The 24,505-nt window shown below is 48.6% G+C and overlaps 1 protein-coding gene across 2 annotated transcripts in view; it reads right to left on the minus strand.

Moving 5' to 3' along the window:
• CACNB4 (calcium voltage-gated channel auxiliary subunit beta 4) overlaps positions 1 to 24,505 on the minus strand; it is a 78,663-nt gene that overhangs the window by 23,517 nt on the left and 30,641 nt on the right. The window contains exon 1 of one of the 2 annotated variants that reach the window (XM_066323209.1): positions 20,271 to 20,379. The exons of the other annotated variant lie outside the window; for it this stretch is intronic. Coding sequence (XP_066179306.1) covers positions 20,271 to 20,315 — 45 coding nt within the window. The 5' untranslated portion in view covers positions 20,316 to 20,379. Of the gene's footprint in view, positions 1 to 20,270; positions 20,380 to 24,505 lie in introns of those variants that run through there. 2 annotated transcript variants of the gene reach the window in all.

Here is a 24,505-nt window from a genome sequence, read left to right on the forward strand (position 1 = left end):
CTTCTTTATTTTCACACTGCTTAGAGCAGCAGCCTGGTCATTTGGGGATATCACCTGCGCCCACAGTTTCACACATAATATTTGAGGACCAATTATCAATTCCACCATTACCTACCCCAAATCCCACGACCCTCTGGGAGACAGAGGAACTTTATCAAGTGGGGCTTCAGTGAGTTCAAGTGACACCAGATTTGGCAATGTGAAAGAAATAGGCTTTTTTAGATAATTACATTATTCAAGGCAATAAAAGAATCATTGCTTTATACTTTGGACTCCCGTGAATTAATTTTTTGTGCAATTTATTAGTTATTTTCTCCCTCTCTGATCAACGAATGCAGTTCAGCTTAGCTAAAAAATGTGGAGGTCTGAGGCAATCCCAAAAATGCCAGGAAGAAGGGTAAAGCAGAAAGAACAGTGGGTCTGTTTATTTTTATTCTCCTGCTCCCTGACTGATCTTACATGTGAGGTTGCTGGAGGACGTGTGCTGAGGTGAAAAAGCTGACACAATATTCCTGGTGAACAGGGATGCCCCAGCTAAATTTTAGGGAGGAAGAGGTGACATGAATCCTCCTCTTGGACACTACAACATCCAGCCTTTGTGTTCACTGAAGGGATAATCAACCTTTAGCTGTTACAGCTAAAAAATGAAGACTTACTGAGCTTGCAAATCATTTTTCCCCAAGTGCCATAAATCCCCAGCTCCGGATTGCTCTCCCTCCATCCCTAAGGAATGCTCTGTCACTCTGCTTGTGCAATTAAAGCAGCAATCCATTAGCAGCTCCAATCAGCCAGATGACAGGCAGCCTCTCCTGAAAAGATTTAGGGTGCTGTGGGGTCCATCCCAACCCAGAGACGCTTTGGGAAAACATCCCTGCTCACCCAAGAGCTCCTGCCTGCTGCATTAGAGCAGCCAGTGCAATCCTGCAGGATTGCAGCATCCCTGTCCCCAGGCAGCCCACTGGGATGCATTCCTGTACCCTGGAATGTGCTGAGGAGGAGGCTGAGGGCTCTGTGCTCAGCTGAGGACAGCAGAGATGAGACAGGGCAGGAGCACAGAGGTCACTCTGCACCCCCAGAGCTCAGGGTCACAGAGGATGGGAAGTGGCAGAGCTCCTCCAGGCAGCCAATTATTGGGAATGGTGGAGTTGGGGTAATATCCGAACTGGGGACAGCATGGAATGCTTCATGGCTAAAAAAAGCCCTTCTGTCCCATCCTCTCCTCCTGTGCTCCTCCTACTTCCTCTCCCCAACACCAATCCCACCTGGCACCTCCCAGCCTCACAGGTTTTTGGATACCCAAGGCAGTCTCATCCTTCAAGACACAGGAAGCCAAATTCCCAAAGATCCCAAAGGTCCTGAACTCAGAGATTACCCAGGAAACTCAACAGCTGAACCACAGGTAGCTCTAATGCTTTTAAACTGGTCAGGAGATCAACTGAACATATTTGAGCAGACCTGGCATCATGGAACCCCAGGAGAGTTTGGGATGGAGGGAACCTTACAGCTCAGCTCGTTCCAGGCCAGGGACACTTCCACTGTCCCAGGGTGCTCCAAGTCCCATCCAGCCTGGCCTTGGGCACTGCCAGGGATCCAGGGGCAGCCACAGCTGCTCTGGGAATTCCAGCCCAGGCAGGAATTCCCAATCCCCAATGTCCCAGGCAGCCCTGCCCTCTGGCAGTGGGATCCATTCCCTGTGTCCTGTCCCTCCAGCCCTTGTCCCCAGTCCCTCTGCAGCTCTCCTGGAGCCCCTTCAGGCCCTGCCAGGGGCTCTGAGCTCTGCCTGGAGCCTTCCCTTCTCCAGGGGAACATTCCCAGCTCTGCCTGGAGCCTTCCCTTCTCCAGGGGAACATTCCCAGCTCTGCCTGGAGCCTTCCCTTCTCCAGGGGAACATTCCCAGCTCTGCCTGGAGCCTTCCCTTCTCCAGGGGAACATTCCCAGCTCTGCCTGGAGCCTTCCCTTCTCCAGGGGAACACCCCCAGCTCTCCCTGCCCTTTCACTGGCTGATGAAGCTTCCATCAGCCCATCCTCCCTTTCCCCCAAGACAAATTCATCACAAACTGGAGCCTCAACTCGAAAAAAAGCCCAAGTGTCCTCAGCCTTCTGCAAGTCCCTGGGAGAATCGAGGCCAGATCCTTCCCTGACGAGTTCCCAGAGCCCTGACAGAGCTCCTGACACAGCACAAGGAGAACAAACAGGCACAGAGATGGCTGCAGGGCCATATGCTGCCATATGCCATGGGTGTTCCAGAAATCACCTCAAAACCCCACAAAACCCACAGGAGAGTTATTCCTTGGGCAAGCAGCTCACTGCAAGCCCCAACACAAAGATCTCCCTGCTCCAGGTGCACAAGAGCAGGTCTAACTCACAGGTTACTACTAGAAGTATGTCATGGAGATGGAGGATCACATAAAGTAAGTATTAACTCATTTTTACATGAAAACAAGAGCCAGAAGCTGAGGATTTAAGAACCCCCCACATTTTAAATACCACAGTTGGTGCTCACCTCATCCCAGCACTCAGGGTGGGCAGCTAAATTTAATTACTGGGCAGGTGATGTAATTAATTAAAAGGCAAACACAAAACAGTGGGGATCTCTTCCTTTGGCGTGAGAAGCTCGCTGTGCTGCAATGGAAAGCAGGGCCAGGAAAATCTGTGTGTGCCCAGTAAAATACTGCAGAGTCCTACCCCAGGCTGGAGGGAGCATTCCATGGGAGCTGCAGGGAAAGCAAAGCAGTTATTCCCCTGTGGAAAAGGATGCAGAGATCACCTTGGCAGCACAGCCCCTACTTTGTTTTAATATCCTCTGGAATTATTAACATCCCCCCTCAAAATTACAAAATCCATTCCAGCGGCTGCAATGTTAAATAGAGAGGTCCAGGAGCAAAGAGGTTCAGTGGGACTTTTGCACAAATTCCCATGTGGATGTGGCACTGCAAGTCCAACCAGGACAAGGTTCAGTTCCCAAGCAAATGATTTTCTTGCTGAATCCCCAACACACACGAGGCAGCTGCACAACAGCCTGGCATTGAGTTGTGATTTCAGAATCAAATGCTCAGCAATTATTTCCTTCTATACGTTTGGTAAATTTATTTAAGACAACTCATTAGGTGTCTCAGCAATTTGGAAATTACTAGGTAGTTAGAACATGGTTTTTTTTTTTTCCTTTGGGAATACTAATTGTTAGAAAATAGGGCATTTCTTCCAACATTTCCTGATCTCTTTTTATTTTACCCTGGATTTCAAATCTTGCAGTCTATCTCCTTTCTCCAGCTGCCTTCAGTTCAGCACAGATTGTGTTGCTACATTTAAGAAACAGAGTTTAAAAAAAATACTGGTAATATATATCTCTATTTACTGCCAAAATACTCCCATCTCTTTTGGTAATGTTCAAATGAACATGCAAGGCACAAGATTTTGCTTAGCAGGCACTGCAGGTTCACACAGAGCCTGAGGTAATGGTTGCAGACTACATGAGCCGCTCTGAACTTTTCCTTTTCACAGGTTAAAAAATTCAGATCTTCCTCCACAAAAATAACACCCAAAGCACTTTTCCTGCAGTCTCAGAGCCAAGGGGAAGGTGAGGATCACAGCCAGAGGGACGGCTACAGGCTCAGGTGCTTTTCACCCAGCAAAGTGTTCGAAATTTCAACACCCAAACCTTTCAAATTCCCTGGTTTTGCTCAGCCATAAAGCAGCAAAGATCTGCCTGGGAATGCTCTGATCTGTGCTTTATTCCAAATACAGGTTGTGAGACCTGGGACTGAACCAGCACCTGAACACCTCCAGCCTGAATTTTGCTTCACCCTCTGCAGCTGGTTCCTGTTTTTCAGGAAAGCTATTCAGCAGTCCCAGGAGAGGAAAAAAGGTGCTGTTTTTCCATGATAAAAAGCACCGAACTAAAGCTGCAATGGCACAGAGACACTGCTTTATTCTTTTTTCTAATTACTTCAGCTCTTGAAAGCATTGAATGATCTTCCCAAGGCTCTGGGGAAGCTGCTGCTGTTGGGTTTGATGAAACCTGATAATAAAAGTGCACCTGGTCTCCTAAATGAGCTCTCCTGTGAGGAGGATGCTCCGTGTCTGTCCCACATAACACATTCTGAAGTCAAGAACGTTCCATGAGTCTCCAGGAAAAAAAAAATAATAAAATTACAAATACTGCCCCCAAACTAAACTTAATCATCCTCCCAACTACACAGGCATCTGTGGCTGCCATATGTGGTCTGCCACAGCATTCCCTCAGACAGGCAGGCTTCAGCCAGGGAGTACTGGAATAATGTGGTGTATTCCTAAAGCAGCCTCCAGCCACCCTCCTGTGGGGTGGAGAACTTTTTTTTTTTTAAATAATCACACCTCTATCTAGCTCCTTGTTACTGCAACAGGGATATTTAACTTGGGATCTGCAAGAAGATGAGCTCCCATTTCTCCTCTTATTTCACTCTGTTCCAGTTTGTCTTTATTTCCCTTTTGGTTCCATGTAGCTTAGCTTGGTATGCTCTCCCTGGGTCACTTTGGGGAGAACCAGGTTGTGCCAAGCTGAGCCTGCTCCTGTCCTTTCCTGGGGCTGCTCTCAGACACCACAGAATCCCAGAATCCCAAAATCCCAGCATGGGTTGGGCTGGGAGGGACCTTAAATCCCATCCATTGCCTCCCTGCCATGGGCAGAGACACTTTGCACTGTCCTGGGTTGCTTTAAATCCCATCCAACCTGGCCTAGGACATTCCAGGGATCCAGGGGCAGCCACAGCTGCTCTGGGAATCCCAGCCCAGGCAGGAATTCCCAATCCCCAATGTCCCAGGCAGCCCTGCCCTCTGGCAGTGGGATCCATTCCCTGTGTCCTGTCCCTCCAGCCCTTGTCCCCAGTCCCTCTCCCTCCTCACTTTTACAATCCCCTTTAGGGTACTGGAAGGCCACAGAGATGTGCCCCCAAAGCTTTTTCTTCTCCAGGTCTAACAAAGGAAAAAAAATCAATTTATTTTCCTGGAGAACTGTTCAGCAGCATCCATTCATTGATTTTTTTCAACTTCCCAACAAATAAAACCAGTCCATCTCTTTCAAACACACAGAGAATACTTCAGTGTGTATTATTCAGTATATCCAAAGCAGGGATGTGCAGTACAATGATCTTCAGGGTATTCTACATGTGAGGAATGAAGTAGAATTTTCCTCAGTGTGGAGAAGATCCTTGCCACCTGTCTGCTTTCACTGCATCCTCTTCCTAATCCCAACAGCTAATTTAAAGAATATACATCTTTTTTTTTAAGATGATTACAGTGTCCTGATTTTCTTCTAGAGTGGTGTCACCACTTCCCACATCATCAGGCTTTACACAACCAAAATAACCCTGAATATTTATTTTACTTTTTTTTATTTTTTTCCCCCCAACAGAAGTGGTTTAGAATGTCACAAAATCACAGAACCAGACTCCCATCTTCCACAGAATTAGAGGAAAAAATGACTTTGTTTAAAATGCTCACGCTGGGTAGTGAATGGGAAGGAATTGTGACATGCTGGGAGGGCATTGTTGAAATGAATTTCACGCTGCTTAATTTAAGCCAAGCAACCGATGGAGTTTGGGCCTAGGCTGGTTATGTTGTGTTATGTTATGGTTTTAATTAGCTCCTGCCTTCCAAAAGCTTCCAAACCAGGAGGTTTAGAAGCTGCTTTAAACATTGATAAATGAGGCTTAACAAACATTTTTCATTTTTTTACATTTTCTCCTCTTTTTTGGTACTTTTTTTATTTTTGTTCTCTCCAAGAAGCTGCCATGATCTCTGATGACTTTTCTTGCAGCAAATCCTGAAATCACCCCACTGCTGCACCTACAAGAAGCTCTTCTGGACTGCCAGGGAATATCTTAGGAAGAAAAAGCCCTAATTTTCCAAGTGCTGTGCAGGCTGTAAATAGCAACTCCTTCCCCCCAGCCCTTGCAATCGAAAAACCTGACGTGCTGAGAGCAAAATACAAGAGAAAGGAGATTTTGCTGGCACCTGCTGAGGTAATATTTGAGCAACACTTTCTGGTCCTTTAATAGCTGTAATCAACCAGGGAGCCCAAGGACTTTCTAGGACTTTGCTGCCCACTGGGAATTCACAGGGATAGATGGGGCTGGGAATTCAGTGGGCCCAATTCCAGCAGCTCTGCCTTAATCCTGCAGCTCTCTGAGAGCACTCTGAGCTCACCTACTCCCCCCAAAACTGGTTGGTTTTGATCATCACTGCATAAAATGGGGGGAAATGACAATTCTGTTGTTTCCATACCTGCTCCTGCTCGGATATTGCTCCACACACTGAAAACAAAACGCTGTTGTGAGAGGGACTTGTCAGGGATTCCCAGGTGGTTTGTGAGCACCAAACAAAAACAACCAACCAACACGTTATTTTGGGAAATGAGAAGCAGGAACAAATAAATACCCCAAGATTTAAAAAAAAACCCACATCTGGGGATGCCACTGGCAAAATAAGTCTCTCCATGTATTCCCTGTTGGGATAAACGGGGAGGTAGAAATGCAAAATCCAGGGGGAGGGAACAGCCAGAACTTTGTGCTACATCTCAACTCCAGCCACCATAATTTATTATTTTTTTACATGGTGTGAAGATATTTTCCCAAATTCTTATGACTATCTGGTCATCAGGGCCTTCAAACCCAACCCATTCTGGGATTTAATGACTGACAGTAATTTAGAGAGTCAAACATTAAAAATTCGAAGACAGTGGTTTTTTATTTTTTTAATAACTGCCTCCAGTTTTATCTCAAAATGGATTCTTAATGAAATATCTTAGGAGAAAAGATAGTTTAATATTCCTTCTTGCTAGCAACCAACAAGCATGCCAGTCAAGAAAAAAAATCCCTTAGGAATCACTATCTTACAACCCTTTTGATTTGGCACAAGCAATAACTGAGAAAGACCCTGATGGTCTCACTCTGTGCAGAAACTCCTTCTCCAAAGTTCTCATATGCACCAGTAAACACAAATCTGCAGGAGCAATCAGGACAACTTTCCACACATGGATATTGTTTCTTTTGCTGAAAGAAGGTAAAAAAAAAAAAAAAAAAAAAAAAAAAAAGCCTTGTCAAGAGCAGAATCTGCTGATCTTGACAAGATTTAAAACCTTTACAGAAGCTTTGCCATTGTTTTGGGATGCTGTAGCAGAGGTATATGGGCTCCAAAAGAAAATGCCAAAGGTTTTGCTGGTGCCCTATAAATCTACACTAAAATGCAATCAAAAAGGCAGGGAATGGGGCTGATGAGTGAAGTCAGAGTCTGGTCAATGGTACAGAAACACATCCAGCAGGAAGAAGGAAAACATTCCAAGATGAACAGGCAGAGTACAAAGTCCCGAGTCAGGAACTCATCCCTAAGCTGGAAGGTGGTGGCTGACACGGGATGCAAAGCCATTCCTTGCATTTCCAAAGAAAGAGAAAGATGAGAGGGAAGGATGTCAATGAAAAACCAGGCTGAACTTCAGGAAGTTCCCCAATTGCCCCTCTGCCCTGGGCTGAACAAAGCAAAGCCCCCAGTACCAGCAGAGCCCTTCCCTTGCACGGCAGCTGCTGGAGCAGAGATGCCCAGTGTGACAGTGTGACACCGAGCCAGGCACACAAACACCCCACACAGCCCATCACAGGGATGGACACAGGCACAGCGTGTGTGACAGTGCACCCCTGGCACTTCAGCAGGACACAAAATCACCAGGAGAGCTGCAGAATACTTCCCTGAGCTGCCGGCAGGAAGGAAAGGCTTCTGTTCAACTCCCGTTTCTCTGGTGCATTTTCGCATCAGCTGTTTGTTATCTCCTCCCTTCGGTGTGTTTCCCGTGCCGGGAGCTGTGCCCTGGAAGCTGCAGCGTTGACGGCTCCTGAGGGATCAGGGCTGTGTTCAGCCGCTGTGCACATCGCACAGCACAGCCCTGCAGGATGATCCAATTCCTACAGCTCCCGCTCTGAGCCGCTCCAGGGCACAGCTCCGTGTGCTCCCGGCCGTGCCCAGCATCCATCCATTCCAAAGGGAATGCTGCGGACACCGCAGGCAGCGAAGGGGAGGAGTGCAGGGCAGGAGGAGGTGCCACAGCGGCTCCAGCAGCGCCTTCCATCCCGCAGGGATCATCATCCCCCGGAGCTCCCACCGCTTCTCCCTTGGGAACAGCCAAACCTTCCTAAAGGGAAGGGAGGGGACAGTGCACCCTGCTCTGTCCCCAGCACGGGCTGTACTTCCATGGATGGAAGGACAAGGTGAGGTTTGGACAACCCAGACTCACCTTCCAGCCCCAAAGGAGGGTTTTCTCCCTGCCTCACCAATGACACAGAGCAGAGTGAAAGTACAGAACCCCGGGCTCCCCTCCATGTCCCTCCTCTGCAGGGAGACTGTCCGGAGGAGCTGTGGCTGCCCCATCCCTGGAAGAGGGCAAGGTTCCATAGAGCCTGGAGTGGAGGGTGACCCTGCCCATGGCAGGGGCTGGAAGGAGAAGAGCTTCGAGGTCCCTTCCAACCGAAGCCATTCTGTGATTCCTCCATTCCTATAAAGTTCCTGCCCCCTGCACATCTTTTCCAGCATGGAAGTGCAGAGTGAGCACAGAGCACCACAGGCAGGATTGGAGCTGCTGACACTGGTGTCTGCATCGTGCTGCTGCCCTGACACAGCCCCTTCCCCACCTCCATCCCAAAACGTGCAAAGAGCCGTGCAAGGCACACTCCAAATTAGTTAAGGGACACGAATAAATGAGAGGAAAAGGAGGAGCTGCTCCTCCTCCCAGCCCGTGCAGCCTTGGCCAGCTCCCTTGGATGTGCCGGCAGGACAACGGGAGAGGAGCAGGACGTGCCTCATTCCTCCCCTCTGGCAGCACCATCACAATTCCGGGCACAGAGGGACTTGCTCTAAGAGAAAGGAGCGAGAAAAAATGAACAGAAATCCCCCCCAAGCCCCTCAGCTCTCCAGAGACTGCAGCAGGACCCAGGCAGGCAGCAGCCACTTGGGAAACCACTTTGCTGACTGCGATGGGAGAAAGCTGCTTCAGCTCCCAGCTGCTGGGAAGTGGCTTTTTCTCCTTTTTTTTTTTTTTTTTTTTTTTTAATTTTTGCAACTAATGCAGCAACTTGGGTGAAAAGGCAAAAGGGAGGAATTATTTAACAGCTGAAAGAAACGTGCAGCCATCAGGAGTTTTGGGCTGCACTTCATTGAAATACATCAGTGCAGCTCCTCTGAAAACCTACGTTTGGTTTTATCCCTCTGTTCAGTTCTGGCCCCAGGTTTCAGATTTAAAGGCACATGTTTTTTCTGTTTGAGATTGCTTTGAAAATGCTCAGCAAAAGCAGCCTGAAAAGCTGTGATGCCTTTGGAGAGATCTCTTCTTCACTGATCAGTTCTCAGCAAAACGACACTGCGGTGTTTGTATTTCTTTGCACTGCTGTGGTTGTTACTCTGAGGATACAACCGGGATTTCTTTACCTGGATGAGATCAGACCATCCAGAAGAAAGGCAGACAAGCTTTATGAATAATTACATGTTGTTGTGGAATGTAAAACATTCCATTCTGATACCAAAGAGCTCTCATACATCTTTTATAAATTAAATCCTCGCCTGTGAAGGAAGACACAAAATATCTGTGCAAAAGCTACATCCCTTTGAAGGCATGTCCCCCCTCAGCAGGTACAACCTGCAGGCAGAGAACCTGAGTAAGAAATCACAGACAGAAGTTTCCTCCTGCAGACAACACAGAGTCTGTGCAATCTGATGGCTCTGTGTGTTACAGCCAAGCACCAGAGGCTGCTGAGGGAAAGTGTGGCTGTCCTGTCTCTGGAAGGGTCCAAGGCTTGGATGGGGCTCTGGGATGGTGGAAGGTGTCCCTGCCCATGGAACTGGCTGCCCTTTAAGGTCCCTTTCAGCCCAAACCACTCTGGGGTTCTAAGAAAGCCACCAAAAAGGAAAGATTCCTGTGTGATATATTCAGTGCAGAGCAGCGAAGCTAAACATTTCACAAGGTTCCACAATATTCTAACAGGCAAAACATCTTCAGCATCAGCACCAAAAGGACATCCAATGGCAAGTCTGAAGGCCTCAGCCAACTTCTCAAAACAACTTCTATGTACCCACCACCAGTGCATGAATTTTGAATGTGTGTAATGGGAAATATTCCAGTGCATGGCTCCTTTCCTCCCAGACTCCCACTCAGGCTCTCTGTTTACACTGATCTATTAAAGGGAAATATCACTTAATGCATTCCTGAAATGAATCCATTCCAGGCAGAACAGGAGCTACTCAGCAATGTACTCCTGCACTTACTACCACTCTACTCCTTGGGGCAGCAAGTAAAAATCAACAGACAGCTGTAATTAGCATGGAAAAATGGAGGGAAGCAAAGTATAACTCATTTGGCTCTTTTTCCATCTGTCAATACCCCGTCCATTTTCCAATAAGAGATCAAGAGCAAGTGCACAGCTCCAACATTCCTGGTTCATGGCGTGCAAAAACATCTTGAGAACATTTTAACCAGAACAAGCACCGCAGTGGGGATAAAGCTACTTCTCTTACTTGTCAGAAACTTTGGAAATAAATATACTTGGAAGTAGTTTTGCCCAACTCCTCTTGTTCCAACAGACACTTCAGTGGCACATTTTAGTAATGCTGCTTACAGAACATGAGCTGGCAGCTTGGTGGTGTCCCACACTGGAGAACCCTTCCCCGAATCCAGCTGGAGCCTCGTGGGCAGGTGAGTAGAGCCACAGGCTGCAGAATCCCACAGCCAGCTCTTCTCCCAGCGTGGTGTCCCTTGGACCCTGATTTCTGTGGGATCTGTCACCCCTGGAGAGTGGCAGATTTGCTCCTGAGCTTTATCACACGGTTCAGGATGGAGCCTTCAGTGCCAGGAGCTGCCCTGAGGTCTCTCAGAGCTGCCAGAGGCAGGGCCAAGCTGCCACTGGCTTTTCTCCCTTGATGGGATTTTCCAGTTATTGGTCATAATTGAAACATCCCTGCCGAAGTGTTACACTGGGGCTTGTTTTGTCAGGACCTGATGAGCTCACCACTAATTGTGCTGGAACATAAAATTTTATCATGGTATCTCATGACCTATATCTCACAGATTAACTGATGGTTTGTCAGAACACTTCACTTTCCCAAGCAAGAGAGAGACATTCTTCAGGGAATCCACCAACCACACTGGGAATGCGGGTTAAAACATTGCCAAGGAATCGAGCATGCAAAGGAGACGTTTATAAAGCAGCAGCACAGGGGAATAACCACTAGAAACATGATTTTATTCTTATTCTAAGAGATTAAAGGCTGGGATAAAGGTTGAGCTGTTAGGCATGGGGTGTTCAGGTCTGGAAATTCCTTCAAGGGAACAAGGAACTCCACAGTACTTGGCTCAGTGATCAGGAAAAGGGACAGGGAGGATGCCTTGGCCACTCACCCTAGAGCCTGTCCCACGAGGGCTGAGGGGCCATGAAGGACATTGTTATTGAAAACTAAATCCTCCAGTCTCCTCCACACTGAGAGCACAGCACCTACCCCAAGCAAACAGCAATTTCTGCCAGTGCCATCCCTGACTCTGATGCCACTCTAGCAAGGACACCCCGGGAGGAAGGAGAAAGCACAAATGACCTGAGCAGAGTCCATTTGCAGGGAAATGTCCCAGCACGGGGGAAAAAACCAAGGGGGGACTCACAGGGAAAATATATTTGGTATAAGCAGAATTCTCTCAAAATAGAAAGGCTTGTGAAGTTTTATGTGAAGCGTTAGCAGCTCGTTCAAACACACTTCACCACTCCAGTACTCAGCACGGTGATAGGGAGTGTTTTTTCCTCACGATTTCTCCCTCGTTGCTGTAATAAATCAAATCCCTGCCAGGCTGCATTCCCCATGCACAACCAAACAGCTCCATTTCCGTAACTTATGGAGCCTTTGTCCCGCGTGACTTTTTAGGGAAAGAAAACCCAAACGAACCAAATCAGAAGAGCAGCCCCTTGTCCTCCTCTCCCGGGGTTTTCTGCCCTTGTGAAAATCAAAATGCTCCTGAGGAGCAGAGCAGAGCCTGGAGCCACCACTGCCCTTTCTGAGTCCTTTCCTCAGGACATTTCAAACCCCTTCTGACAAGGCTTTAGAGAGAAAGAGAGAAAAGCAGATTTACATCCTGTGGCGTGCATTTACAAATTCAGGCACTGCTGCCTTCCTCCAGCTCTCTGTGCTGGTGGAGAAGCTTGGCTGGCTCTGGACATTGGAATATTCTGCAAATCAAAATGCCAGTTTACTTGATCAGCACCGTGGGGCAGGCAAACAAAGCTGCTCACTCTGCTCCACATATTGCACCTGAATGGATATTTATGCTGAGATGTGAAAAGAGGGAAAGGGCATGGCAAAAGAAGACACTCCAGAACTGAAACCAGTTCACTGCTGGCATGAAAACCAGTGACAAAGCACTGTGGAAAAACACAGAGCAGGAGCTGAGGAGAGGCTGCAAGCAAATCCTGACACCACCTGTGATCCCTACGGAACTCAGCACTCCGCCAGCTAAATGACATTTTGGAATTAATTACGGGATTCCAAATGACCACGGACAGTTGTCCTGTTAGTAAAGCAATCTGCATTTGGGTGAAGTGCTGATTGGGAAGATCAGGCTCTCCTATCTCCACAAATGCATGCTCCAAGGGGCAACATCCAACAGCTCGGGGTCTCCCAAGCAGAGCATGTTTTTGGGAGATAGGGAAGCGAGCCATGGCATCAACAAATCCTAGGTTAAGCTTCTCCCCTTGTTATTTATTATTTCTGTGATGTGCTCCTTCAGCACCAAGAGCCATACTCCTCCCTCCAATGCCCTTGAGCCCAGGCAGAGCTGCTTGCACTTCCCAGCAGCAGCATTTCCTTAAGCACGGGGCAATTTGGAGAGCAATCTGCAATCCAGGAGCAGCACAGCGCTGAGAGGGCCCGTGGTTTTGGCTGCACTCCACAGCCAGCCGGGAGGTCAGCAGAAGGGATCCAAAAGCAGGATAAAGGCACAGTTAATCACACACCTCAGTGCTCCAGATGAACTCACAGTTTTAACAACCACACCCTGTCCCATCAGCTGAGCTCTGACCTGTAGCTGGAACTGAAAACACAAAATCGTCTATTTCTGTTACCTATTGCTCATCATGTCTCTCGTTTAGATGACTTGAAGCTTCTCTCTCTTTTTTTTTTTTTCTTTCCATTTCAATGTATTTCTGGTATTCTGGTATAAAAAAAGCACCTCTATGGAAACAGCAAGCAGCAATTTATAAAAATGACTTATGATTCTTACTGAGTGTTTTATTTGACTACTATACTATCAAATCACAATGTGGCATTTAACGAACAGAAGATCTGAGTCAGACAGAAAACCATCCTCACAAGAGCACAAAACAAGGCAAGCATAGCTAATGCTGTAGTAGTAGAACTTTGGATATTTTAGGAAGAAAATCTAAGCAAAACCACCCCAGCAATGCCCCAAACAAACCACCTTCCAGCCCTCTCAGGCAGCCCCTTTCCACACCAGATAAATACCAGCTGATGATTCATTAGTCAAGGCAGTCTGTTAAGGGCTAATAGAAATGAAAAGAGATTTGAAACTGTCAAAAACACACCGAAGCTTTGACCATGTAAAAGCCAAATTACAGCGAGAATTCAGGAGATGTAACGGGCAGAGGATAATCTCTTTTCGTCAGAAAATATTGATTATTGTCCCAATCAAGGCAGAGTTTAGCAAGCATTTGAGGCTAAAAATCCGACATAAACAAGCAGCAAGGAGATAATTGATCAGGCAAAAGATGCTGCATGCCTAGGTCCTGACATCACTCAGCCTTTTTGGATGAAACATCAGAAAGTGCACTAATTGAAACGAGGAAATTAAGAACAGTTCAGCTCAAAGAGAAGCTGGGTGTCTCCAGCAAACACTTCTCCCAGTTCACATTCCCAGCCATGGCAGAAATCCTTCCTTGGGAGAGAGGCTGCAGCTGCTCCATCCCTGGAAATGTTCAAAGCCAGGTTGGACAGGGCTTGGAGCAACCTGGGCTACAGGAAGGTGTTCCTGCCTGCAAAAATCCATCCAGACATGTCAAAAGACCATCAGATCTCAACCATCAACCTTCAGCTCGATAGTCTCAGAAATGCCCCGTGGACATTGATACACCAAATAACCACTGGAAGCTTTCTAACCAACCCCACTGGAAGTCTCAGGTTTTACCTGGCAGCTGGATAAAGCTTCTGCTTGGTCTTGGGCTGCTTGTTGTACAGAATTGCTCTACAGAATGAACTGGGTGTTGCAAAACCCAGTACATGATCACTGAGGGGACAGCATGGAAACCACTCTAAATACACATTTTGATTGTCACTCAGCCCACAACAACTGAGAGGTACAGAGCAAGAAAAGCCCACCTTTAGCCGTCAGAGAGACACCAGTCACAAGTCCAATCAATATCTTGAAGAGAGAAGTGTATGCTGGCAGCAGAAGGAAGGGCAGCTTTGAGGAATAATGGCACTGGAAAAGCAGGGGAGTGCAGTGTCCTCCAAACACCGGGCTGACCATTCACATGGTGAAAGGAATGTGTTTTCCCACTATTCCCATCACCTTTCTCCTAAAAATTCTCACCCCTGCTCTCAAGAATTGTATGGAGTAACTGGAGACAAACCCTACAATAATGCAGCACCACACACAGTCCTGCTCAGGGCCCATTTTTACACCACACTGGGACCATTAATTACCAGGGTTGATCCCGCTGGTGCTTAGCCCCTATAAACACCAAAGGACTTTCAGAATCTAAAATAATCAATCCCACCACAAGTGTTTGTGTAACTCTTGGTGACAGAGTCTGAAGTTGCACAGAAGTTGGCTTACTTCTGGCTCACAGAGCAGTGCAGGAAATTCCTGCCTCCCTGGCGAACTGAGAGGCTGCTCTGCTACCAGCACTAGGAGGGAGGCTGTGGATGCAGGGATGGGAATTGCCAAGGGAAGCCAGGCAGGGTTAGGGGCAGGTCAAACAGCTAAAAGAGCTCTAGGAAAGAAGGCTCAGGAGAGGAGGATATGCTGGGGAAAGAGCAAATAAGTAAAAGAAGTTACTAAAAAAATCTACTACAGCGAGGATACACAAAGCAAAGCCACCTTCTTTTTAGGGGTCAGAGGCACCACATGGAAATCCAGTCAATACCTCAATAGGAACTTCCCTACCAAAATTTCCCAGGTTGAAGATGAAGGCGTGAGAGAAATGCCTTTTCCAATGGCTGGGACAGGAGGAGACAGAGCTGCCAAGCCCGGGAAGCGCTGGATGACCGAGGGAAAAGACACGGGGTGTGTCTGTGCCTCCCGGGGCTGTCACCGGGGCTGTCACCGGGGCTGTCACCGGCTCCGAGCAGCGCTGGCACCGCGCCCTCCCTCAATTCCCGACCCCTCCCAGCGCTTCCCAGCCCTGCCCGTGCCAGCCCCTCAGTTATCCTGCACCTCAGTGACCCCACACCGCAGTGACCCCACACCGCAGTGACCCCACACCGCAGTGACCCCACACTGCAGTGACCCCACACCGCAGTGACCCCACACCAGCCCTTCACTGACCCCACACCGCAGTGACCCCACATCTCACTGACCCCACAGCAGCCCCTCACTGACCCCACAGCTCAGTGACCCCACACCAGTCCCTCAGTGACCCCACAGCTCAGTGACCCCACACCAGCCCCTCACTGACCCCACAGCAGCCCCTCAGTGACCCCACACCTCAGTGACCCCACAGCAGCCCCTCACTGACCCCACACCTCGCTGACCCCACACCTGTGACCCAACAGCAGCCCTTCACTGACCCCAAGCAGCCCCTCAGTGACCCCACACTCAGCCCCTCAGTGACCCCAAGCAGCCCCCATACCCCACACTCAGCCCCTCAGTGACCCCAGGCAGCCCCACACTGACCCCAAGCAGCCCCACACTGACCCCAAGCAGCCCCCATACCCCACACCAGCCCCTCAGTGACCCCACACCTCACTGACCCCACACCAGCCCCTCAGTGACCCCAAGCAGCCCCTCAGTGACCCCACACTCAGCCCCTCAGTGACCCCACACCAGCCCCTCAGTGACCCCAAGCAGCCCCCATACCCCACACTCAGCCCCTCAGTGACCCCAGGCAGCCCCTCAGTGACCCCACACTCAGCCCCTCAGTGACCCCACACTCAGCCCCTCAGTGACCCCACACCAGCCCCCATACCCCACAGCAGCCCCTCAGTGACCCCAAGCAGCCCCTCAGTGACCCCAAGCAGCCCCTCAGTGACCCCACACTCAGCCCCTCAGTGACCCCAGGCAGCCCCTCAGTGACCCCACACTCAGCCCCTCAGTGACCCCACACTCAGCCCCTCAGTGACCCCACACCAGCCCCCATACCCCACAGCAGCCCCTCAGTGACCCCAGGCAGCCCCTCAGTGACCCCACACCAGCCCCTCAGTGACCCCAAGCAGCCCCCATACCCCACACCAGCCCCTCAGTGACCCCAAGCAGCCCCCATACCCCACACCAGCCCCTCAGTGACCCCAAGCAGCCCCTCAGTGACCCCAAGCAGCCCCCATACCCCACACCAGCCCCTCAGTGACCCCAAGCAGCCCCCATACCCCACACCAGCCCCTCAGTGACCCCAAGCAGCCCCCATACCCCACAGCAGCCCCCGCTCGCCCCGTGCCTGACGCAGAGCCCAGCTGAAGTTCCCTATCCCGGGCGGCTCCTCCCGATAAGACACTGAAGTACCCAGATAAAGCCTCTCCCGCGCTGACAAAGCCTTCATCTGACACCCCAGAGGTGTGGAAAGCTGCTCCACGTGCTCAGGTGGTGTTCTGAAGGGATAAATATAATAATTAACAACCCAAAGGGGGCTGTTCTGACAGTTCTGCAGGTATAAAACACTGACCTGGGCTCTGTACCGTGGGGTAGCTGTTGCTAACTCCTGTAGATAATTTTTTAAAGACACGCTGCTTTAATGGAAATGTAATTCTACAAAAGGACAAAGTGACTTCTTATGGGAGGGTTTCATTGAAGTTTGTTTCTGAAAAAGGTGGAGTCTTTCCCAAAATGAAAGAGAAACTCTGGTCAGGTCTATGGAGCAGCATTCCAATCTCTCCCCACCACACACACACCACAGCGAGTTCCCAGCTGTGAGAGGTGAAACAAAATTTATTATTTGCTTACCCAGGGGATCTCACTGCCTTAAGCCCCTGTGCTAATGGGCTTTTAAAACCTCTCGTGATCAAGAATGTGAAATACTTCCCTACAAGGCAACAAGCTTTAATTCCCAAAAGGGTGACCCTGTTTAGAACCACCCAAAGAGTTTTTAAAAAGGCCTAAAAATCAAGAAAATCACAAGGCAGGACAAAAAGCAAGGCAAAAATCTTCAGGGGGAAGAGGTTTCTTCCTACAGTGATGCTCCCTCCATCTTTCTGTGCTCCTGACAAGACACTTGTCCCTGCAGAACTTGTTCACTTCCACATATCCCTGCACCTCTTTTCCTAAATGTGGAAAGGACTTCTTATCTACAATCACTGGGAGTTTTTCTCAGCTTCAGCAGTGTAATTTTCCTCCTCCAAAAAAGCCTCACACCAGCTACTGCATCATCACGTTAATCATCACAGCTGGTAATGGACTGTAATACCCTGCACACACTCATTTCCTTATAGAACCATCAATAAAAACGGCTTTTTTGCATGTTTCATATATATGTACACACACAAACACATTACAGTAAGAGCTGCTGTTACAAAAATCATGGAAATATCCGTTCACTGTTAAAAAAACACGTCTGTCGCTGGTTTTAACAGGAAAATTTCACCTGCACGCTTCTCCTGGTGTTCTCTGCACAGTGGATCAGGAGAAATCAGGTATAAATTTTACAGTGCATTCCCAAAAGCGAGTGCAAGTGGAGATAAGTGGCACTCAGCGCCCATTCACTTCAGCCCTTGATGCAGATTCAGGCTGCATTCTGCAGGCAGGGCTGCACGGGTTTTCGAGGGCAAATGCCCACTTTAGGCAGACATTCCCGTGCTAGTGACTCATGTGGCTGTGGTTTATTCCGCGCTGGAAGCGCTGCAATCAGCAGCAGCCCTCCCTCCCAGCTCCAGGGGAGGATCCAAGCCCGGGGCTGCTCCAAGCTCTGGGATGAGCCTTCCAGGTCCTGAACCAGAACAATGCCGAGGCCCTGCTTTCAGCTCTGCACGCTCATAGTTATTTGCTCTTCACAGCAGGGAAGCGGAATTCCACCGCGGTTTGTTTTCCACTGTCTCAATTCTCTCTCCCTGGCTTCTCTCTGGCCAGAAAAGTGGCACTCATGTGACCCGTGGTCCCTACCTGTCTGCCAGGATATTGTCTCAGCAGGCATTCCCAATCCCTGAGTCAGGAGCTAAAATAATAAGGTTTAATGTTTTAAGCAAGTGCTTCGGGAGCATAAAGCAAATAGACACTCGGGGGGAATTTTAACTGCTTTGTGACTGAGCCTTTGGGGTTTATGGCCTCCAGTTTTTCCATGGTGGATTCCAGCAATCCAGATTGCTTTTAGGTTTGGGGTGGTTTGGTTAAGGAGAGGGAGGTTCTCACATATTCCTGGGATTCTGGAAATTAGGTCTGTCAAAAGCATCCTCAATTAGAGAGGCTGTAAAATTTAAAAAGCTGTAAAACTGCTTTATCATAAACTGCTTAAGAGAGTATTAAGGAATCTGGAAATGACTTCTCCATCCCAGTTCTTCAAAGTGGACATCTAAAGACCAAATACCCCTCATCTACAAACACAATTCTTCCAGCACAAATCCTAACCCAGCTGTTTGTGCAACAGGTAGGTCTCTGCTGCCATTAAAGCTGCTTTTCCCAAATAACGTTTTTGGAAGAGATCACTGGGGTTTACTAAAATAAGAACTAAAGCACAAGAATTTCCACCTCAACATGAGAAAGAGCTTCTCTCCGTGGAGGGTGGCCAAGCTTGGAACTCTGTCCAGGAAGGGTGTGGGCTCTCCTTCTCCAGGGACAGTCCAGAGCCACCTGGATGCATTCCTGTCACCAGCTCCAGCTGACCCAGCCTGACTCTGGGATTCTGGGAATGCACAGAGTTGAGCACCTCAGAAGCACCTTTAAATCCACCACACATTCACCTGCGTTCTCTGATGAACTTTTGTAAATAACACTTTTCTTCTACACCAACCACACTGTCCAGCAACTCGGTTTTCTCAGCCCTAAAACTGCACTTTGAAGTTGTCCTCTGAAGAGCATCCTTAGACTTTGCTGAAAGACATTAAACCAGCACAAGACAGACTGGGGATGGAGGACAGCTCCCAAGGAGTCAGGTTTTGCCTGGTTTACAGAAACATCCAGCTGGATCCCAGAACACACCCCTGAAGGAACCAACACACTCATCTGCACTTGGCCCGGCAGCTTGTGAGCAGCAGCACGAGAAAGAACCCAAAGGAAAAGTTAACACAGGCATACCAAAAGGGCAGGGATTTCTAAATTGATCCAAAAGCGTTTCCTCATCCCTGGAAGTGTTCAAGGCCAGGCTGGACAGGGCTTGGAGCAACCTGGGATAGTGGAAAGTGTCCCTGGCTGTGAGATGAGCTTTAAACCCTTCCAAACCAAACCATTCTAGTCTTCTGAGCAGCAGAGCTTTGAAATAATTCAAGCACCCAGTTCAGAAGGATTCCAACGTACAGTATTTCCTCTCAACATGGTGCACTGCATTAATGTCAATTTTGCACAGTTGTTGCTCCTATCTCCCTGAAATAAAGCGATGCTAAAACAAGTGAGGCAACACTTCGGAGGGATTCCACTTCCACACCAACACTGACACAGGCACGAAAAATCCCTCATCCGAAGCCCTACAGGACCCATCCGCTCTCCTGAGGGCACCACATCATACCATACATACGTCTGCATTGACGTACACTCTATTTTATGTTGTTATCCGTGTATTTTACGAGCTGTCCACAAGGCCTTATGTAACGGATGCCTGTTTAATATGGCACGGCGTGTCCAGGGCCGCGGCGAGCCCGGCCATTCTCCCGGGTGGCGAAAAACACCCACGGCCACACGGCTCCTACACCCAGGCGTCTGACCACGGCACCGGGGGCTCCGTGCCGCCGCAGAACCATTTTGCGAGGCATGCCGAGGAGGGATAATTCCCTAGGGAAGCACAGCAGCACGTCCCGGCATCTTTGGGGCAGCACAGGGTCACCCCCCGATGCCTCGCCCGCAGCACAGACACCCAGCCCGCCCGTGCGGCTCTGCGAGCCCCCCGCTCCGCTCCCGCGGCACTCACCGCCTCCGAGTCTTCAAACCCATGCAGGTACAAGTTGTCGTACATGGAGAGCCGGTGCGGGGGCCGGTGCGGGGCCGGAGGGCCGGGGCAGCGCGGCGGCGGAGCGCGGTGAGGCGGCGGGGCCGAGCTCCCTGAGCGCTGCGGCGGCGGCGCCGCCTCCCCCCCCGCCCGCCCCGCTGCTTCCCGCCCGCCGCGCCGCCGCCTCCCATTGGCTGAGCCGCGCCGCCGCCGCCGCGCTATTGGCTGGGACGCGCCGCCGCTGCCACGCGATTGGTTGAGACGCGCCGGCCGCGAGCAGCGCTGCGCGCTGGCGCCGCCTCACGGGCTGATGGCGGCGGCCAACGCGGCGGCGGTCACTCGCTTATTTATAATAAAACCAGTTTACAATAAAATAACACCGTATAATGCAGAGGAATCGGAGGTGACATCTCATTAATGCATATAAATAGCTCCAAAATATGTTGGCGCCTGGCTCCGTTCAGTTGTGTCAGTGACAGCTTGAGGAGCAATGGCCATAAAATAAAACCACAAGTTCCAGGTCAAGATGAGGGAAAAGATTTTTCCATGAGGGTGAAAGAGCATTGAACTGCTGCCCAGAGCCCTTCCAAACGCCTGGACACACTCCTGTGTCACCTGCTCCAGGTGACCCTGGCTGGAATGGATGGTCCCCAGAATTCCAACCCAATTCCGTGATTTATTTCCAATAAAATACAGCTTTCCTTCAAGATTCCAGAGAACAGTGAGTGGTTTCCAAGGAAAACCATCCGTCCATTCTCCCCGACAATATTTGGAAACAATTAAACCCTTCACTGAGAATTAACAGAAAACACGCACACACGATATCTGGAAACAAGAAAACCAAGTCCTAAACGCCAAGAATTAAGAGAACAGAAGTTTGAACCTGATTTACAACTAAATTAAGAAACAAAACCTCTAAACAGGTGCCTCCTGGAGCTCTACAAATTAAACTTCTGGTGTAACACTACGTGATTAAAAAGTCAATAAATAATTAAGCACTAACGACAGAACTAATTTACAATTTACTTCCTATCCTTATTAAAACAATTACTTAAAATCTCATCTTCAGCTCCACTGCAGTTTCACAAACACTTCCTATTTGTGTTTTCCATTTGCTTCATCCACTTTTCCTTCCAAAAGCTTCCTTCGGCTTTGCAAAATTACCACTAATCCCATGGGAATTGTCCAACAGATGCCTGGAGCAAAGCCAAAGGTGTTACTCTTGTGAATATTCCCATAATCACAGTTTCTTACAAATTCAACTGATGATTCCCCCGAAGTTATGTTAAGTCTTATTCCAAATTTACTGATTCTCACGGAGGAGGAGCTCAGCTTCCAAGAGGATCTTTAAAATGTTCATACAACTCCCAATCCAGGAGTTAATTTTTGCAGCCTGTTCTACAGGCTTCTTGAAGACCTGTGGTGTTCCAAACTGAAAGAATCAACTACAAGAATCATTGGTCTGTTCAAAATTAAAAAAAAAAAAAAAGAAAAAAAAAAAAAAAAAAGGCTGTGAAATCACAAGATGAAGGGGAAAAAAGTGAACTTCACATAGGTTGGTAATAAAACAACTTAATTCAGGAGTCAGGGGAATCATCATTTGTTTTCCAGCCCTTACGTTTCACACTGTCCTTTTAAGAGACAGAGGTTATTAAAAATATATATTTAATGACTCAACTCAAAAGGCTCCTAAAAGATGCTATAAAAATACAAATCCCTGTAATAGAGAGGAATTCTAAATCAAAGGCTGTTTTGAATATTATGAGGTAATTTATCCAAGAAACACACACCGAGGTGAGGGAGGAAGACACTCAGCTGTTTTAAGTTGACTGGGAAGTAATATATAAATACATAAAGTAATATATAAAATAGAAATATAATAAATATGCTGAGAGAACGGGAGGCTGAATGGAGCTGATATTATCCAGCAAGGAATTCCACTGTTCAGGCCACTCCAGGAACGATCTGCTGCAAACATGGAATGGCCAAAGAGCTGAAATGAACCTTTAGAAAAATGGCATTTTTTGAATGGCTTCTGTTGCTGCATTATTCTTTTTTTTTTTTTAACAGCATTCATTGATGATGTTAATCAGAGCCCACAGCTCCACGTTTCCAAGGGCACGGGAGATTTTGAAGGAGATGTAAACAGAGACCACGAGTCATCCAAAAGTTTTAATGCCCAACAAGTCACTGAGGATAGAAGCCAGACTAAAATATTTTCAGGTTGGAGGTGGTGGGAAGAGAAGGGCTCAGAAGTCAGAACGTTTTGAATATCCACAGTCCTCCAAAACACTTGGCTTCCTCCAAATACTCTGCTGCCATTAGAGATTATTCACATCCTCTTTATTTTTAATTAGACTACAAAGGAAATCTCTCGGAGACGTGTATCCATCTATCCCAAAATATCCATTATTTAGTCAGTCCTGAGCTACCCAAATGTGGGAACACTGAGGTTTGTTGTTTTTTTTTTTTTTCCGAGGGCGTGAATACAGAACCAGAGAAAAAAAAATATTTTTTTTTCCAGCCCGATCTAATGATTCCTCAATCAAATGACAGCACTTGTGTGGTTCTTTCAGGAGCTGGAGCAATGAACTATTTGCATAAACACACTGAAGTGCTGCCGGAATAAATAAATGTGCAGGATCCAGATTGCCAAGGCAAGGGAACGCCTCGGCACCGCACTGCGCCAAGCCGGGATGGGAGTCAGCAACTTCTCCCTTCTCCCCACTTCAACAAATTCCACTTCCACCTGGGATTTCGATGAGTGGAGCAGCAGCACTGCCTCTTTTCCTGCTGCTCGTTAACCCTGAAGCAGCAAAACCCCAACGCCAACACAGCCAAGTCCTTTATGGCCTCTCCCTGCTCTCACATCACGTCCTGAATTCCTGACGTTACTTAGGGATAATGATCCCCCCCAGAAGGCAAAGGCACATTAACAAGGAGCATTAGTGGTTGCATTAAAAGCAGCCTTGGAGTTGGATCCACTCCTTCCAGCACACAGAGGGCTCCAAAACCTGCAGTCTCCATCAGCATCCTCCCCATGAAACACAAACTTCGGGTTTCATCTTCCCCCGCCTGGATTCTGGGGCCTGCTGAAGGAAATTGCTCTCCTCCCCTACGGAAAGCTGCTCGTGTTGACCTCAGCAGAAGAGCCCAGGGATGGATTTCATTAATAGAAAGGGAAAGGACCATCTCCAGCAATCCACCTTGCTTCCATCCATGGGAAGGAGGCCAGTTCCTCACTCCCCTAAATTACTTGGCACAGCCCCACTCCTTGCCCCTTCTCCCTCTAAAGCAATTTCTCTGCCTCTCTCCCTCCTCCTCTGTTTTATAATAGAGATTAGGTAAGAATCTGGTGCAGTGACAGCAGCTTCTGCCTGGGGTGGAGGCACAGCCACGAGAACCTCCTGAGATCCCCTCTAACCCTGTTTTCCATCAGAATGGGATGGCGTTTGGGGGCTTGGAAGTTCTTGAAGCCACCAGAGGAACAGGGATGTCTTTCTGTTCGAAAAGAGAGGAGGACTGTGCTGTTTGAGATATATCCTGGCACAGAGGATTCGGTGAATTTTCAGGTTTTATTCCAACAGACTGGGTGGACGGCGTGCTTGAATCCTTGGAATTTCAAGTAATAAATTAGTCTGGTCTAATTTGACAGTTCTTCTGGAGGAAGCGAGGTGCCACCTATCCTAAAACACATTTATCTGACACTGTTATGTAAAGGCTGCTATAATTAAAGAGTGTGAAGGCTCGGTTGTCACTTCCTCTTGGTTGGAAGCACCTCCAGTGAGAGGTAACTGGGCTACATTTGTAGGTACCCTCTATATTTAACGAGCAGTGAAGTGCCTCTATCCCACGGGCACAGTGGAGATCTGCAGGAAGCCGAGCTGCAGGGAAGCCAAGGGCCTTCCAAGAGGGTTTTTCATCGGGAAAAGTGGATGGTGCCCAGCTCCTGAGGCAGGCAGGGATGTGCTCCAGGGGTTTAATAACTCCAGCCAGCTCCAACCGTGGCTTCTACTGGTGCATGGGATTGAGCAGAGCAAATCCCAAACCGCCTCAGGAACTGTGCAGGAACAGCCCTGTGTGAGCACAGGGATCCCTCTGGAAGAGCTGGAGCTTGGAATGAAGGATCTCCACGGATCCACGGGCAAACACAGGGAGATCCCTGGACACTGAGCACAGAGCTCTGCCTCCAGCAGCTCCCAGTGTCCACCAGGCTG

This window comes from Sylvia atricapilla, chromosome 7 (genome assembly GCF_009819655.1).
Source record: "Sylvia atricapilla isolate bSylAtr1 chromosome 7, bSylAtr1.pri, whole genome shotgun sequence".
In the NCBI taxonomy this organism is placed as follows: Eukaryota; Metazoa; Chordata; class Aves; order Passeriformes; family Sylviidae; genus Sylvia; species Sylvia atricapilla.